At 32.6% G+C, this 19639-nt stretch overlaps 1 protein-coding gene across 2 annotated transcripts in view; it reads left to right on the top strand.

Moving 5' to 3' along the window:
- Dync2h1 (dynein cytoplasmic 2 heavy chain 1) overlaps positions 1-19639 on the top strand; it is a 337531-nt gene that overhangs the window by 12081 nt on the left and 305811 nt on the right. For both annotated transcript variants that reach the window (XM_076843827.2, XM_076843826.2), the window contains exons 10-18: positions 283-407; positions 5100-5275; positions 7435-7630; positions 12083-12178; positions 15428-15580; positions 16497-16595; positions 17842-17981; positions 18093-18321; positions 19105-19232. In XM_076843827.2, the coding sequence (XP_076699942.2) occupies positions 283-407; positions 5100-5275; positions 7435-7630; positions 12083-12178; positions 15428-15580; positions 16497-16595; positions 17842-17981; positions 18093-18321; positions 19105-19232 (1342 nt within the window). The remainder of the gene's footprint in view (positions 1-282; positions 408-5099; positions 5276-7434; positions 7631-12082; positions 12179-15427; positions 15581-16496; positions 16596-17841; positions 17982-18092; positions 18322-19104; positions 19233-19639) is intronic.

Raw genomic sequence — 19639 nt, 5'->3', positions numbered from 1 at the left:
CTTTATTTTATACCATTTAGGATTAACACTATCTCTTCTGAACATTTTTATTTATGCTGAAGATTAACTTATTAATTTCTGTTATAATAACAGATTTTTTGAATTAACGGGTTATTTTCTTTTTCTGTTGATTACACTTGATTCATGATAAGGTCCTTGCGTGTAAGGACCAACTCTTATTGTTTTCTATACACAATATTTGACGTAGTGCTTGGTACATTGAAAATATTTAGGAAGTCTTTGTTAAGCTGTGTAATCATTCATTTGATTTAAATTTTATAGATTTTCGAGTAGACTTTGAGAATCGGTGTCGAGGAGTTCCTGGTGATGCATCTGGACCACTTTCAGGCAAAAATCTTTCAGAGGTTGTCAATAATATTGTTTGGGTTCGTCAGTTGGAATTGAAGGTATTTGTCTCAATAAAAGTTGAAGAATGCTAGTTAAGATGAAGTAACTTAAGGCATATATGTAGTAGACTGTCTAAAACTGTAGCAATAACAATCCCTGTTTTTTGTGGCACATCCATCTAATTTTCATGTGAAATGTTTGAAAAGTGTGCAGAGATGATTCTAATGGTACTATTCTTTCTTTCTATAGAGACAATTGTCAAATCATTTATAATTCCGATTGCATTTGCTTCAGACCAGTACCTTTAAAACATTATTCAAGAGAAGAGCATACCTTACATAGCATTAAAAAATATAATTACAAAATTTTGGTACTCTATCTGCAAATATGTATATATTACTACATTACTTTAAGTTGAAAGTTAAAGAAAAGGTGAAAAGTAATTATAGTGACATCATTTTATAAATTTAGAGGGTATTATTTGAATATTATTCAAGTTGTCCTTAGATTATTGTAGACCTACTAATTAGTATGTATGGTGTCTTGCATTTGACTCATATAGTAAATATTAATTGAGTAGTCTATGATTAGGGGTAAAAGGACCTAATATGTTATAAAAGCTAGTATTTTTTTAATAGAGTGTTTTTTTTTTCATTTTTAAGATTTGTTCTAATTAGCTATGCATGACAGTAGAATGCATTTTGTCATACATAAATGGAGTGTAAATTCTCATTCTTCTGATTGTATATGATGTAGAAGCACACTGGTTGTGTAATCATATATGTACATAGGGTAATAATGTCTGAGTCATTCTACTATCTTTCTTACCCTGATACCCCCTCCCCTCCCTTCACTCCCCTCTACCTAATCCAAAGTTCCTCTACCTACCCCCTCCCGCCCCCCCATTGTGAGTTAGCAACCGCATATCAGAGAAAACATTTGGTCTTTGGTTTTTTGGGATTGGCTTATTTCACTTAGCATGATATTGTCCAGTTCCAACCATTTACCTGCAAATGCCATAGTTTCATTCTTCTTTAAGCCTGAGTAGTATTCCATTGTGTATATATACCACATTTTCTTTATCCATTTATCTGTTGAAGGACATCTAGGTTGATTCCATAGTTTGGCTATTGTGAATTGAACTGCTATAAACATTGATGTGGCTGAATTACTATAGTATGCTGATTTTAAGTCCTTTGGGTATAAACTGAGGAGTGGGATAACTGGGTCAAATGGTGATTTCATTCCAAGTTTTCTTTCTTTTCTTTTTTTAAAAATTGCTTTTATTTTTTAAATACATGACAGTGGAATGCATCACAATTTATATTACACATATAGAACACAATTTTTCATATCTCTGTTTGTATATAAAGTATGTTCATACCAATTCATATCTTCATACATGTACTTTGGATAATGTTGTCCATCATATTCCACCATCATTGCTAACTCCCTCCCCCTCCCTTCCCCTCCCACCCCTCTCCTCTATCTAGAGTTCGTCTATTTCTCCCATGCTCCCTCTCCCTACCCCACTATGATTCAGTCACCTTATATCAGAGAAAACATTCGCCATTTGTTTTTTTGGGGATTGGCTAACTTCACTTAGCATTATCTTCTCCAACTGCATCCATTTACCTGAAAATGCCATGATTTTACTCTCTTTTATTGCTGAGTAATATTCCATTGTGTATATATGCCATATTTTTTAATCCATTCATCTTCTGAAGGGCATTTAGGTTGGTTCCACAGTTTAGCTATTGTGAATTGTGCTGCTATAAACTTTGATGTAGCTGTGTCCCTGTAGTATGTATGCTGTTTTTAAATCCTATGGGTATAGACTGAGAAGAGGGATAGCTGGGTCAAATGGTGGTTCCATTTCCAGATTTCCAAGGAAATCTCCATACTGCTTTCCATATTGGTTGCACCAATTTGCAGTCCCACCAGCAATGTATGAGTATGCCTTTTCCCCCATATACTCAGTAACACTTAATGTTGTTTGTCTTCATAATAGCTGCCATATTGACTGGAGGGAGATGGTATCGTAGAGTAGTTTTGAGTTGCATTTCTCTAATTTCTAGAGATGATGAGCATTTGATCATATATTTGTTGATTGATTGATTTTCCTCTTCTGAGAAGTGTCTGTTCATGTCTTTGGTCCATTTATTGATTGGGTTATTTGTTTTTTTGGTGCTTAGCTTTTTGAGTTTTTAATATACCCTAGTGATTAGTGCTCTATATCATGTGTGAGGGGTAAAAATTTGCTTCCAAGATGTAGGCTCTCTATTCACCTCACAGATTGTTTCTTTTGCTGAGAAGAAACTTTTTAGTTTGAGCCTCTCCTATTTATTGATTCTTGGTTTTAATTCTTGCGCTATAGAAGTCTTGTTAAGGAAGTTGGGGCTTAATCCCATATAATGAAGATTAGGGCCTACTTTTTTCTATTAGACGGAGAGTCTCTGATTTAATTCTTAGGTCCTTGATCCACTTTGAGTTGAATTTTGTGTATGGTGAGAGATAGGGGCTTAATTTCATTTTGTTGCATATGGATTTCCAGTTTTCCCAGCACCATTTGTTGAAGAGGCTATCTTTTCTCCAATGCATGTTTTTGGGGCCTTTGTCTAATATGACATAATTATAATTTTGTGGGTTAGTCTCTGTATCCTCTATTTTGTACACTGGCCAGAGCAATTAGACAGACGAAAGAAATTAAAGGGATATGTATGGGAAAAGAAGAACTTGAATTAGAACTATTTGCTGACAATATGATTCTATACCTAAAGACCCAAAAATCTCCACCAGAAAACTTCTAGAACTAGTAAATGAATTCAGCAAAGTAGCAGGTTATAAAATTAACACCTATAAATCAAAGGCACTTCTGTATATCAGTGACAAATCCTCTGAGAGGGAAATGAGGAAAACTACCCCATTTACAATAGCCTCAAAAAAATAAAATAAAGTACTTGGGAATCAACGAAAGAGGTGAAAGATCTATATAATGAAATCTACAGAACCCTAAAGAAAGAAATCAAAGAAGACTTTAGAAGATGGAAAGATCTACCTTGCTCTTGGATAGGCACAATTAATATTATCAAAATGACCATACTACCAAAAGCACTATCCAGATTTAATGCAATTCTGATCAAAATCCCAATGGCATTCCTCATACAAATAGAAAAAGCAATCATGACATCCATCTGGAAAAATAAGAGACCCAGAATAACTAAAGCAATCCTTAGCAGGAAGAGTGAAGCAGGTGGCATCACTATACCAGACCTTAAACTATACTACAGATCAGTAGTAACAAAAACAGCATGGTACTGGCACCAAAACAGACCCATAGACCAATGATACAGAATAGAGGACACAGAGACTAATCATTCCAAATTTTCTGAGGAGTCTTCATACTGCTTTCCATAATGGTTGCACCAGTTTGTTGTCCCACCAGCAATGTATGAGTATACCTTTTCCCCCACATCCTCATTAACATTTATTGTTACATGTATGCTTGATAATTGCCATTCTGATGGTGGTGAGATGAAATCTCAGTGTAGTTGTAATTTGCAGTTATCTAGTTGCAAGTGTTGTTGAACATTAAAAAAAAATACTTTTTAGTTGTTGGATCTTTATTTTATTTATTTATATGCGGTGATGAGAATTAAACCCAGTATCTCACACATGCTAGATAAGCGCTCTACCACTGAGCTACAACTTCAACCTGATGTTGAACATTTTTTCATAAGTATATTGATCAATTGTATTTCTTCTGTGAAGTGTCTGTTCAGTTCCTTAGCACATTTATTGATTAGATTATTTTTATTTTTATTTATTTTTTTTTTTTGGTGTTGAGTTTTTTGAGTTCTTTATATATCCTGGAGATTAATACTATATCTGAGGTCCATGTGGTAAAGATTTTCTCCCATTCTGTTGGCTCTTTCTTTATGTTATTGATTGTTTCTTTTGATGAGAAAAAGCTTTTTTTGATTTTACCTCTTTTGCATTAGGAATCTTGTTAAGGAAGTCATGGTGATGATTTGGGCCTACTTTTTCTTCTGTTAGATACATGGTCTCTGTTCTAGTGCCTATGAACCCAGGACCTTGTGCATGGGCCTACCAAATGAGCTATATCCCCAGCCTGTGTTTAAGTCTTTGATCCACTTTGACTTGAATTTTGTGCAGGCTGAACTATAGGATTCAGTTTCAGTCTGTTACATATGGATTTCCAGTTTTCCCAGCACCGTTTGTTGAAGAGGCTATCTTCTCCAGTGAATGTTTTTGGCATGCTAGCATTTTTGATAGTACTACTTATTCAAGTTTATATTTTGATGTTTCATTTTCTGGAATATTCTGCTTGATTCTGTCAGTCAGCTTTCCAGAGTGCTACAATAATCTTGTATAGTTATGGAGGAAAGGTAAATGCCATAATTTAAATGCTTTAATAAAAGCTAATAAATAATGCTCTAATAAATAAAAAATACTCTAATAGCATAAAAATATTTTGACTTTCCTTTATTTTACCCTTCAAATTCTGACTTGAATGGGCTATTCTCTTGTGTTTTGGTTCTAAGGTTGTATCATTCAGAAGTATGGTAGGATTGATATTCTTATGTTCTCTGACAAATGTTCTGTTTTAGTGTTTATAGATGAAAGGGAACCTGATTTCTGAATCACAGATCAGAGAAGTGAGCTCCTTATTTTATGCTAATTTTGTTAGGATATAAATGATACATATCTCTGTAATTTGACTTTTTAAGGTAGATGATACTATCAAGATTGCAGAGGCTCTTTTGTCTGACCTGTCAGGATTTCGATCTTTCCATCGAAGTGCTGAAGATCTCTTAGACCAATTTAAACTATATGAACAAGAACAATTTGATGATTGGTCCAGGGAAATTCAGTCAGGTTTGTCTGATTCCAGATCTGGTCTGTGGTAAGTATAAATATACTAAACTGTAAAATCTAAAACCATATATCATTGATTCAAATAGCAAGATGGAGTTAATCCATCAGCCTTTTCCTGTTCTTAATTTTGATGTTCTTTTAATTTCTTTTGTTAGAAGATTGAAAACTTTGATGATATAATTTAGTTTGACCACCTGCTTCCCATTTGCTTCTAATGTCTTTTCTCTAGAATTCCAAATTCCTGTTTGGGAATTAGCTTTCTCTTTCCTTTTTCCCCCATTGTTTCATATATGCTTTTCTTCCCTTTTGGCACTAATATTGCACATGCATTGTGTGCATACACATACATTGTCTTTAAACTGTAAATAACATTTTTATTATTATATTTTTTTTCGGTATTGGGGATTGAACACAGGGATATTTAACCAATGAGCTACATCCCCAGTCCTTTTTTTAAAAAAAAAATATTTTTAAGTTTTGAGACTCATTGTTGCTAAACTGATGAAGCTGCCTTGGACTTGCAATTCTTTTGTCTCAGTCTCCTTAGGTTAACAGGGACCACAGGAACTTGCCCCATGCCTGACCACATTTTTTTTTTTTTAATATTTTTTCAGTTGTTGATGGACCTTTATTTTATTTATTCTTATGTGGTGCTGAAAATTGAACCCAGTGCCACACACATGCTAGGCAAGTTTTCTACCATTGAGCTACAACCCCAGCCCTGGACCACATCTTTTTAAAAGTAACTCTGTGCTGGGAGTATAGCTCAGTTGAAGAGCACTTGCATAACATGCATGAGGGTTCAATCCCAGTAGTTCAAAAAAGTTAAAAATAAAAATGAAATGAAAAATATAAGTAAGTTTATCCACAATATAAATTTTGTTTATTTCATCTATACCGATACAGAGAATAATTAGGCCAAAAGTGGTGCTTCTTAAATTGAATTAATTTTTTTTTTCTTTTCTAAAAATTCTGACTCTACAGGAATATTGTAGGAACCAAAGGGTTCTACGGTATAATGGTTATAACTTGGTGGTAATTTAACTTTTTCCCTTCATAATTGAGCCTAAAACATGAGAATTTCTTTAATCCCCCCCCTTCCCCTGCAAAGTGCTTCAGTCAACTAATTTGGGAATATTTGCATAGTTTTATTACTGTAGTTCTAGTGGTGATCCATTCTGTATGGTAACCTACCAAGGATCTGAGATCTACTGTAGGAAAGCTTGTTTAACTTTTTTCAAACTATTTCTTATTTGGTAATGAAACTCCTCTCTCCTGCCTTTATTTTGGTGTTAAATCTGTATTGTCCCATGGAATCACCTGCATGTTTTTGAACACATTTTTGAAATGCTGATTTGTACAAACTAATTTTGAAGATCAGTCCTGAATACAGACAGAAAGAATCACTGTTATAGTTTTCTGACAGGCTTTCTGTGTGTAAAGCAAAATTTGGTTTAACTCATCATTTTAAAAATAAGTATCTATTTTGTATTATACTTTGTTGTGTCTGCTGTTAATTAGGGGGAATAGATTTATTCTTTGCTTTTCAAAAGTATGTTACTTTTTAAGACTTGCATGTTTTCTTAATTATTTCTGAAAGAATATGCATTTTATAAATCTACTTCTAAAAGAAAGATGATGAAAACATAATACCTTATGTTTAATTTAACTCATCATTTTCACAATTCCATGATGACTTGAGTACTCACAAGTAATATTTGCCACAGACAAAAGATAATCCTTAGTGAAACAAAGGGTAGAAGAATGATACATTTAAATGTCTGTACTCTTACTATTTAGATTTATTTTTTCATTGATCCTTTAATAAAAGTATTAAAGAAGAAAGTAGACCATTAAAAAAAAATACAAGTTACCCTTAGAGAATAAATAAAAACCTTTCTTTAATTGTAGATATGTCATTTTTGAGTCTTAGTTGACCGTTAAGGGATTGATTTTTCTGACTTTAAACTTTAATATTTGAAATATTAAAGTGATGGTATATTTTGGATTTTATACTTTATTTCCAAAATCTGGATTGATAGTGTGTGAAAAACAAACATAAAGCTGTAATTAAAAATTTTTTTTTTAACTTTACTACTAGACTTACAGAGAAGTAAAAACTGTTGTGTATTTCATTAGTCAAGAGTGAGAACATGAAACTTAAAAGATTATTCCTTTTTTTTGTAGTATTGAGGCTAATAGTCGAATTATGGAATTGGATCCTAGCGATGGGTCATTGAAAGTGCATTATTCCGATCGTTTGGTGATTCTTCTGAGAGAAGTTCGTCAGCTTTCTGCCCTTGGCTTTGTTATTCCTGCCAAAATACAGCAAGTTGCGAACATTGCACAGAAATTCTGCAAGCAAGCAATTATTCTTAAACAAGTATGAAATTATATTTTTGAAAGCATGACTATTCTCTGAGTTCATTGTATTAAACCAGAATGCAATAAAGTCTTCATTTTCTACTTTTGATTTTTTTAGGATAATTGAATAGCATTATTAACTTGTGAAATTATGACTTGCTAAATGATTATTTTACATAATTTGCTTTATAACCTATATAGGAATTTATTAATTTAATTTGTTCTTCTTTTCATTCTAAAAACATTTAGAAAAATAGAATATTGTTATTTTTTCCCTCTTTTTTATGTTATTTGCAAAATTTTAAAGGACCTTCTAATTAGAGTCCTCTGATTGCCTTCTGGGGGCAGATTATTGGAGAATTCTCAGGTTAATAGATTGTTCTTTGTTTTTAGCCATTTCCTTAGCACCATTATGTCATTTACATGTTTAAGATCAATATATATCACCTCATTGTCTATCTCCTCAGCATGGCAGATGAGGCCTTTCTTAATCACATCCCAACTAACTTATTAGTTTGGCACTGCCTATATTCTCCTCTATTGTGTATTCTATGTGTGTTAGTCAACTTCTGTCATTATAACAAATACCTGAGATAATTAACACATAGAGAAAAGATTTGTTTTGGTTCATAGTTTGAAAGTTCCAGTCTATGATTGGTTGGTTCCTTGCTTTTGGGCCTGTGGTGTGGCAGCATATCATGGTGGGAACATGTGGTGGAGCAAAATTACTTACCTCATGACCTTAAAGCAAAAAAGACAGCGGGGACATAGCAAGGGCGTCACATAGTTCCCTTCAATGGCATTCTCTCACTTACCTAAAGACCTCCCACTGGTCTCTACCTTTTAAAGAATTCACCATTTCCCAGTAGTACCTTTCTGGGGACCAAACCTTTAAGACATGGAGCTTTGGGGGGGCATTTAAATCTAAATGTAGTACTATACTTTGGTAGTATGAAACTTGGCCTTTCTTTGAGCATGTTTCCATGCACTAAAATCTGTCCTCTCTGATTGAAAAACCCAGTGTCATTGTTCAGTTTCCAACTTAAGTTACTTTCTCTATTGTGTGTTCTTTTAGTTGATTGTTCAATATTCTGTGTGTGATACGAAAATCATTATTATAGTACTTAACATTGTATTGGATAGCTGTTAGAGTGTAGAAAAATTATCTAGAAGGCAGGAGCAATATCTTGGGTTTGACCTTTCATTTGTTCTTTTATTCAACAAAGATTCACTGAGCACCTGCTCTGCTAGTTATTGTGCAATGAGAAATGAATAGATAACTATCATAGACTGAGAGAGGATTTCTCACCTCTGCACTTTTAATGATTTGGAACAATTTTTTTCCCCCCTGGGGAATGTTCTCTGCATTGTGGAATGTTTAGCAGTACCCCTGGCCTGTACTCAGTATATTCCAATGTATCTGCTTAGTCCCTGATAATAAAAGCTATGTCTAGACATTGGCAAACGTCCTCTAGGGTATAAATCAGCTGCAGTTGAAGATAACTGGTCTAGAGAGAGAGAATGAATTAAACTTTGAGTACTCATTAAATGTTAGGCTTTGTGATCGATCTGTAGTCATTTCCTATAGTTTTATTTAAAATATTAAGTAGAAATTTCCAGAAATAAGCAATTTTTAAGCTTTAAATTTATATTATTCTGTGTAGGATGATGAAATCTGCCATCGTACTTCTTCCTGTCCAAGATTGAATCATCCCTTTATCCAGTGTCCATTCTGTAAATGCTACCACACTGTAGAATTCATCTCTGTTATCAGTTCTGATCACTCATGGTATTCCAATGCTTGCATTCAGCTAACCTTTATTTTGGTTAGTAATGGGCCCAAAGCAAAAGGATAATGATGCTAGCAATTTGGATATGCCAAAAAGAATCTGTAAAGTGCTAACTTTAAGTGAAAGTTCTCAACCTAATAAGGAAAGAAAAAAAATTATGTGCTAAGGTTGATAAGATATACAGTAAAGGATTAATCTTTTATGCAGAAATTTTGAAGAAGGAAAAAGAAGTTTGTGCTAATTTTGTTGTCACACATCAAGTTGCAGAATTTATGGCCACGATATGTGATAAGTACTTAGTTAATATAGAAAAGTCATTAAATTATTTGAATTCAGAAGTGTCTGCAGCTTTGGATATTCACTAGGGGTCTTGGAACATATCTCTTGTATATAAAGAGGGACCTACTATATTTCAGTTAATTCTCTGATTTATTACTTACATAATTAGAGATCACATGTATAAAAATTACATGTAACTAGTAAGTTATAAATCTAGAATTTTATACTAAGTCTTTCTGACTCCAAAGCCCATATTTATTTAATTATAGCCCAGTTATGTGAACAAGCAGACACACAATATTCAATGTATTTTAAGTATTATATTATATATGCTCAAAGTTCTGTGAATGCATAGAGGGGAAAATATTCAATTCTTTTCCTGGACAGGCATAGAAGTAGTATGAGTTAAGTCTTTGCAGAGGATTGATGGTTGATGTGAGTTTTGAAGAGCATTCACATAATCTCAGTTATGTAAGGGAATATTTGATGATTTTGTTGGAGTGATTACTTAAGCAAAAGCAAAGAGGCTTGCCCACTTTTGTTTCTTAAGTATTTGGTCTGTCACAGTATGGCTCAACAAATGAGTGAATGGTCATATAGTATTTATATTTACCTTTGGAAGAACAACTTGGGAAATGTATTTCTGTATACCTTTATTTATGAGCAGATATATTTAGCTAGAGTGAGGAGTATGAAGTAGAATGTTGGAGAGAGAGCAGTATGATCAGATTATTGAAATATTATATATTCTCTTGCTTTTTGTCTTCTGATTGTGCTTTTTCTGGGCTTAAATTTTTATTTTATTTTTTGGTGCTAGGTGTTGAGCCCAGGACCTTGTGTGGCTCTGCCACTGAGCTATTTTCCTAGCCTGGGCCTATGTTTGTGGTTCCAAATGAGTAGAGTGGATATTCTTCACCAAATAAAGTATATTTTTCATTGCATATCAGTGTGAAGAATTGGATGTTCTAAAATTATTTATTTTTAAAGCACATACTCTGTGCCAAGAATTTTGTGAGGTGTTGGAATACAAAAATTAAGATAATATCTCCTTAGACTCCTCATACTCACTGCAGGATATCATCTTTATCTTATTCCTTGAACCTTTTCTTTTTCTCTCAACAGTGTTGACAATGTCTTTTGTCCACCATTGTACCTTGTAGGTATCTCAATTTGTTGATTCTTTTTTTAACTCAACAAGTATTTATTGTTTGCAATCAGATTGGCACTGTTCTTAGAGCTGTCATTCCAGTAGGAGACACAGATAGCAAACACATAGCTAAATAATACAATTCTGGGAAATGATAAGTACTTTGAAAAAAAAAATAAAACTTAGTAAAGAGATTGTGTAACAAACACAACTATTTTATATAGAGTGCACATGGCCAACCTCAATGAAGAGGTAACATTTGAGAAGAGACATGACATAAAGTGAGCAAAAGAACCCTGCAAATGTGTTTAGGAAGACTGTTTCAGCCAGAGGGAATGATAGAGGCAAAATTCCTTAGGGAAGCCTTAGTTGGTAGGACAGAATAATAAATAATAAGACCACCTTTGTTGTAGTACAATGAGAGAGGTTTGTGGTGGGACTAGGGTCGGTTTATGTGGAATCTTATACGCTGGGTAAAGGCATGGGTTTTGCATTTGATCATTTTTTTCTTATTGGGAAATCATTGGAAGGTTTTTAATAAGAGTTTTCGAATTACGGATTTTATTTTCAACTGTATTGGATGTCATTAAGTTTTGAGTAGGCAAGAAGTGTGATACATGTTTAAGAAAGATTATTTTGGCTGCTTTGAGTGAACTATCAGAGGCCATATTTGACCAAGGAAACTAATTTGAAGACTGTTTTACCAAGAGATGAGGGTGCATGAATTAGAGGGGGATTGATAGAGGTGGTGTGAGGTGGTTAGATTCAAGATATATTTTGAATGTATAGGGAATAGGATGTTGTTGATGTGGAATGGAAGAGAATAAAAACAATATATGTATAAAAACAATATATGTATAAATAATTATAAATGTCTAAATAATTATATGTACTGAAAAAGGAGGGAGCAGGTTTGAAGAGGTATAGGAGTTAAGAATCCGATTTTTTAGCATTTGACATGCCTCACTGGTCCTTTATTCCATGAGACTGTTAACTTTTTTATTCCTGGGAACTGGTTTTATTTTTGTTTAATCAGCCTCAGGACATGAGTTGGCATGTTATAAGAACTTAGCTTATGTTCATTGATTGTGTATATTACTTCATGAATAAATCCTATATTGATATAAAAACTTAATTTTTGGTTTAATTTTATGATTGAAAAGCTATAATTTCCATCTTAAAAATGGAGAAAAATTAAAACTAAAAAATCTGTTACTTATTTTCAATTATTGCTAACTAAAGTTTTACTTTGTAGGTGGCACATTTTTATAATTCTATTGATCAACAAATGATTCAGAGTCAAAGGCCAATGATGTTACAATCTGCCTTAGCATTTGAACAGATAATTAAGGTAGGTCTACTTTTTATGTTTTATAATTTAGGTTTTACATGTGAAGTGGTTGTTATTTCTTGGGTTTTCAGTGGAGTCACTGAAATCCTCTCCCAGGGGAGTCACACAGGGAGTGTTAAATTCCCTCAGCAACAAGTTGTAATATATGTGAAATGTGAAATGTTTTTACTAGGGAAAGTCATTAAAGACTCATTCAGGTTTATATTGGGAGCTGGTCACATAGGCATTTTCTGCCTAGTATATACCAAACTACTAGATTCCTAGAACAATCAGTTAAGGTGGTGGGTCTCTTAGAAATCTAAGTTCCCAAACTCTGCTAGCTAATGGCCAATTTTTAAGGAGTCCTTTCAAATGAGTCAAACTTACTATCCTAAGTCAGACTTATGATCTTAACTCTTTTCTGCACATAAGTCTCAGGCTAAAAATTTACTGACAACTATATAATTCATATTGTAGATGTTTTAAATCTTTTTTTAAAAATAAATTTGTTTTGAATAACACGAGTTTAATGGAAAGAATACAGGTAAACAACAAAAAAGCCTAATAGATGGTCATTTTTAACAGTTTGTATATATCCTTTTAAATTTCTTTTGCTATGTATACCTTTATAAGTATATTTTTTGAATAGGGAATCATTTCTTATTATTTTTAACCTTTTTTCACTTAATACACAATATTTTAATGTTTCATTTATAATGTGAAATAACATTTAACTTATTATGTTGTTGTAACTTTTTCTTCTCTAATAAATATATTCAAAATTAACATCTGCTGATATTTCTGAAAACTTATTTTCTGAACTTGCCTTCTGAGAAATAAATATATGTGTATGTTAAATGAGACATAATAGTGGACAAAGTTAAGGTATGAGTAGAATGGAAATAATACTAAGGTTCTTTATAAAGCTTTGGCCACTCATTATATTGTAGAATTTCAGAAGGCAGGGACTTGATATATTTTTATACTCTGTAGCAATAGAACAGTAAGTGGTATGAAGTAATTAATAAATGCTTTTTAAACTGATTTACAGAGGATTCTATTGACTTTATTATAATTATTTAGTTTCATTCATTCCTCAGCTATTATACTTCAGGCACTTACTCTGCACTACCATTTATCACTTAAAGTATAGAAACCTTACTTTTCTGTAGGTCTCTTTACTCTCTTCACTTATATATATATTTGTCTTAAGTATTTGCTTTAGTTAACATTATAAGATTTAAGGAACTTACGGGAAGGATAGTTTGTGTATGTGTGTGTGTGTATTTTTGAATATCTATATTTATTTATTTTTTCTCATCCCAATGTTCTTTTCTCCTTTATGAAGTTCCAAGCTTCTTTGGTTATCAGTTTATTCTTCCTTTAGCCATGCTTTAAGAGTAGATAGGCTAATGACAAATTTTCTTAGTTTTTCTTTGTCTGGGAATGTTTTTGTTTCTCTTCTTTCCTAAAGGATATTTTTACCAGATTTAAAATTCATGTTTGACAGTTTTTTTGTTTTAGCACTTTTAAAGTGCTATTTTTCTTTTTGCTTATCTTCATGATTTCAGAAAAATTCATTATCATTCAGATTTATATTCCTCTCAAATAATACTTTGTTTCTCTGGCTGCTTTCAAGATTTCAATGGTTTTTTTTCTTTAGTTTTCAGAAGTTTTATTATTATTGTGATCTGGCATAGGATTTTTTAAGTTTGATCTTTTAGGGATTCACTCATATTCAGGTTTTTGTCTTTCGCAAAATTTTGGATGTCTTCAGTCATTGTTTCTTTGTATACTTATTTCAGTTTCTCTTCTCCTTTTAGGATGTCAGTATTTGTGTATTAATTATTTTATCTCAGAGTTCCCTGAGAATCCTGTCTTTTTTTTTTTTTTTCCTATTTTCTTTCTTGTTCCATTGGGTGAATTCTATTGCTTTGTCCTCAAATTCACTGATTCTATTTTCTAACATCTCCATTCTATTATTGGATCTATCTATAAAGTTTTTTTAAAGAAAATTTTTGTTATTGTATTTTTTTAGTTCTATACGTTTCAATTTTTTTCTGAAAATTTTCTTTCTTTTTCTAACTAGTTCTGAGAGTTTTTAATTGCTTATTGAAGTATTTTTATTATAGATGCCTAAAAATTCCTGTCAGGTTATTCCAGCATCAAATTCATTTCAGTATTGGCATCTTTTGATTGTCTTTTCTCATTCAAGTTGTGGTTTTCCTAGTTTTTGATATCATGAATGATTTCAATTATATCCTGGTCATTTAGACATGGTATTATGATACTTGGTAATATTTAATCCGCACATTTTAGAAAATAGTTCTGGGTGGGTATATGTGTTTTTTTTTTTTTTTCCTGTTGGACCCTGCAGGAACCATTTTAATGAAAGTGGAATACTGATTTGCACTATTTGATTGCAGATGAGAGGAGTGAAAGTTCAGTCCTCCTTTTTCCTGTGAAAGTGAGGCATCAACTTGTGTTATCTCACTGCCTGCAAGCAGGGTGTGCAAGCCCAGTTTCCTCTTTAGTCCCATCAACAATACCTTGGCACGGGAATTAGAACACTGCCTGCTTTTACAAGGAGGGATAGAGAATCAGTTATCCATTTGGTCCCACTGAAACTGCAAAGGGGGTGGGTTTCCTTTGGTGTTTGGCTACTGTATGTTGTGCATTCCTCAAGATTTTCCTAACCTTTTGTCTCAAGAGAAAATACTTCTTAAAGTTAGTCTTCTCCAAAGACTTATCCAGAATATATAGAAGACAGTAAGGAAACCGAGGTATGTTGTTACCTAATTCCTGAAATGTTTGGACTACCTGTTCTCTTCATTTTACCATTTAATCTTCCTATGCTTCTTTGCTGTGTTATAAGTAAGGGTTTTTAGTTATAAGAGAGAGACCCTGGAAGAAATAGAGCTACTCAATCTTGCCTGGACCATATAATTTATAGAAATTATTATATACTTAAGTTTTTTGGTATTGGGGATTGTTTCCAGGGGTACTTAATCACTGAGCAATATCAGTGTTTTATTTTGAGTCCTATTAAATTGCTTAGGGCCTCACTACATTGCTGAGGCTGGCTTTGAACTTGTGATCCTCATACCTCAGCCTCCTGAGCCACTGGGTTTGCAAGCTTGCGCCACCACACTCTGCTATATTTTCTTTATTGCAGGTCGGCGTTTGGGATAATTGAGCTTATGATATAGAATTAAATCTTTTGGAAAAAAGAAATTATCTAAATACTAAATGAAATTTATTGTACCATAGAATTCAAAAGCAGGAAGTGGAGGAAAGTCACAAATTACTTGGGATAATCCTAAAGAATTAGAAGGCTACATTCAAAAGCTCCAAAATGCTGCTGAAAGACTTGCTACTGAAAATAGAAAACTGAGAAAATGGCACACTACATTTTGTGAAAAGGTATATATATATATATATTGTTTATACAATTGAATAAACTATGAAATTAATTGGGACACAATTTTTTGGGGGGGAGTATAAGGGGCACTTGAACTCAGGGGCACTGAACCACATCCCCAGCCCTATTTTGTATTTTATTTAGAGACAGGGTCTTATTGAGTTGCTTAGCACTTTGCTTTTGCTGAATCTGGCTTTGAACTCATGATCTCCTGCCTCAGCCTCCTGAGCCACTGGGATTACAAGTGTACACCACTGCGCCCAGTTTAGGACACAATTTTAAAAGTCTTATTTTTGAAATAATTTGAGACTTAAAGTTGCAAGAATAGTATAGATTTTACATTTATACTTCACATAGCTTCCCCTGATGTGAACAACTTATATTAGTATGGTTATCAAAACCAGGAATTAGACTTTTGAATTTTACAAGTATTTCTACTAATTTTCTTTTCTAGAATAAAATTCAGTTTCTTAGTTTGCATTTAGTTATTGAGTCTCTTTACTCTTCTCCTTCTCAGTATTTCCTTGTTTTCATGACCTTGATGCTTTTGATAAGTACTGGTCAGTTATTTGTGGAGTCTCTAAATTTAGGTTTATATGATATTTTATCATACAATTTTGACAGGAATATTATGGAAATATTTAGCCCTTCTTGGTACACAAGGCAGGTGTTAATATTTCTTATAGGTTGAGTCATACTTGATCACTTGGTTAGGATAGTGCCTTGACAGTTTTCTCTACTGAAAAGTTATTGTTTTTCCATCAACACTTTTGAGATTATAATGCTCTAATTTAAAAAAAGAATTAAATTATTTATTTATTTTTATGTTTCTGGGATTGAACCCAGGGCTTTGTACATGCTAGGTAAGTACTATACCTCTGAACTACACCTTCAGCATTATGCTTTAATTTTTAATAGGTGGTCGTTCTTATGAATATTGATCTACTTCGGCAGCAGCAACGTTGGAAAGATGGATTACAAGAACTGAGAACTGGCTTAGCAAGTGTAGAAGCACAGGTAGATTATGTTTTACTTTGTGTCAATACTTTGAAATGATCTTTTCAGAATGTGAATATATGAATTGATGAGAGTTCAGAAGGGTATCTGTTAAATGCTTGCTTATTAATTCCTATCAAATTTTGAATTATTTGATTGAATTACATATAAAGTCTATAAATTATCAATGAATTTCTATTGAAAATATAAAAATCAATATCTGTTTGTCTTATGGAATGCCTAATCCCTTAATTCAAGAGTTTGTTGTTTTTCTGACTTAGTGCTTAAACATCTATCATTTATCTTTTAGGTGATTTTGACATCTGTAGAACACAGTTTAGATGGAAGCCTAATGATTGAAAGAACTCTTTGTCACATTTTTTTCTTTTTAGGAGGGAGGATAAAACTCAAGTTTTATTCAGATTTTGATATAAGATGACATATATATACAGCAAGTACCACAGAGCCTGATACACAAGAGCTGATAGTGGGATCTTACTTGAATATGAATTAGCTCTCTTAGATGTTTTCAGTTTTTAGAACTTTAAGAAAAACCTCGGGCTGTGTGTGGTGGCACCCATGTGTCATCCCAGCGGCTTGGGAGCCTGAGGCAGGAGGATCATGAGTTTAAAGCCTGCCTCAGCAACTTAGCTAGGCCCTTAGCAATTCAGTGAGACCCTGTCTTTCAATAAAAAGTTTAGTGGCTAAGAACCTCTGGGTTCAATTCCTAGTACCCAATATAGAGAAACCCCAAAGTATTTGAATTGATACAATTATGATTATGTAGAAACAAAAATAATATGTAAGCTATCCCTCTAATATCATAAATTTTTCATATTTTTAAATATCCAGTAGGTTATTTAGGGAGTAGGCAGATAAAAGATGAGCTATACTTAATGGGAATTTTGAAAAAATTGAAACAAATTTGAAAAAATTTTGAAAAACATAGGACTAAAGTACTCATAAAATAAGCCTTGTTTGTGTACTGCATTATAAAACAAAGTACAGATATGAAATCCGTTTAATATTAGGTTAATTTTTAATTTTTACTGACCTTTATAAGCATGAGATTAGATATTTTCATATTTGATGTTGTGAAAATTCACTAAAAGTGCCAATTAAGGAGTTGCATGTTTTAAAATACTTAAAATGAGTTTTTTTTTTAAAAAAAATTTTAAGTGTAATTTATGTGACATGAAAGTATTAAATAAAAAATCTATTCTGTCACATAATTTTCAAATAAAAAAATGTGAATTTAATATATTAGGGATTCCAAGCAAGTGATATGCACGCATGGAAGCAGCACTGGAACCATCAATTATATAAAGCTCTGGAACATCAGTATCAGATGGGCCTAGAAGCACTTAATGAGAATCTGCCTGAAATAAATATAGACTTAATTTACAAGTAAGATATTTTAAAACTTCACTTTATTTTTCAATTTATAATTTTCTAATATTTTATATTTTAAAGTATAAATTATAAATATATGTAATTAAATTTATATTTTATTTTCAGACAGGGACGGTTACAGTTCAGGCCCCCTTTTGAAGAAATTCGGGCTAAATATTACAGAGAAATGAAGAGATTCATTGGCATTCCAAATCAGTTTAAAGGAGTGGGTGATGCAGGAGATGAATCTATTTTTTCTATTATGATTGATAGAAATGCAAGTGGTTTTCTTACTATTTACAGCAAAGCAGAAGATTTGTTTAGAAGATTATCAGCTGTTTTACATCAACATAAGGTACAGAACATATAATTTTTCATCCTTCTATTGTATCTTTCAGTTGATTGAATTAACATTAAAAGTACGGGTTAATAATTTATCTTATGTGGCATTAAATTAAAATATGGCAAACCAGAGTCCCTGATTTGTCATTCTTTATGAGGAGCATGACTGCTTAAGTGAATCATACCAACTTACTCCACTTTGAAGCCCCAATTTCATGACTCATTTGTATTGATACTGAAGACATTTTACTAAATTTGTTTAGTTCCTTAACTGCCTTTGCAGTGTTTTTTAAAAATATTTTTTAGTTGTCATGGACCTTTATTTTTTATTTATATGTCATTCTAAGAATTGAACCCAGTGCCCCATACACGCTAGGCAAGTAATCTATGACTGAGCCACAATCCCAGCCCCTCTGCAGTGGTTTTGCATTTTAAATTTCTAGAATCTACTAGGTAAGTCTGGATACTTTCGGATTTGTAACTTTTAGTGAGTTTTGGCTTTACAGAAGTGATTTTATTTTTGAATTTTATGTACATCTAATTTGAGAAGAGAATCTAAAGGAAGGTTATTAACTTCTTTAGAAAGTGTACGATTACTATATTTTCATATTGAATCGTTTTTTCCCCCTCTTCATTCTTTAGTCTATGTAGTGATCATTACACTTATTTGAATTGACATTTATCTGAATGGCCACATTTTCTTCATTTTATTTGTCTTAATGGTTGGATTTTAATCTTTTAAATATCAATTTATTAGTTCTATTTCTTTAAAATTATGTTTTTATTCTTTAAATAGGAATGGATTGTAATTGGGCAAGTTGATATGGAAGCTCTGGTGGACAAGCATCTTTTTACTGTACATGATTGGGAGAGAAACTTTAAAGCACTGAAAACAAAAGGGAAAGAAGTGGAACGACTTCCAAGGTTAATGTAATACTTATGTATCATAATAGTTTAAAAAAAATTTTTTTTAGTTGTAGGTGGACACAATATACTTATTTATTTTTATGTGGTGCTGAGGATTGAACCCAGTGCCTCACATGTTCTAGGCAAGCGCTCTACCACTGAACTACAGCCCCAGCTCCTCATAAGAGTTTTTGACATGGATAGTAAGGGTACTTTCTCTTCAGTGGGATTGAAATCAAATCAGCTTGTTCTTTCCTATAGAACTCTACTTTGACATTTGAGTATTATTTGGGTGGAGAGTTACATAGAATGAATGAAATTTTCCTTCTAGATGCTCTGCTGGCTGGCATCTAGTTGGGTAGAAAAGACTGGGGGAAGAGGCTTGTATTAATTTTTGATATTAGGATCTGGTAATTGATATGCAT

This window comes from Callospermophilus lateralis, chromosome 2 (genome assembly GCF_048772815.1).
Source record: "Callospermophilus lateralis isolate mCalLat2 chromosome 2, mCalLat2.hap1, whole genome shotgun sequence".
NCBI lineage: Eukaryota > Metazoa > Chordata > Mammalia > Rodentia > Sciuridae > Callospermophilus > Callospermophilus lateralis.
Note: the sequence above shows the minus strand (reverse complement) of the source record. Positions and strands in the feature narration are given on the sequence as shown.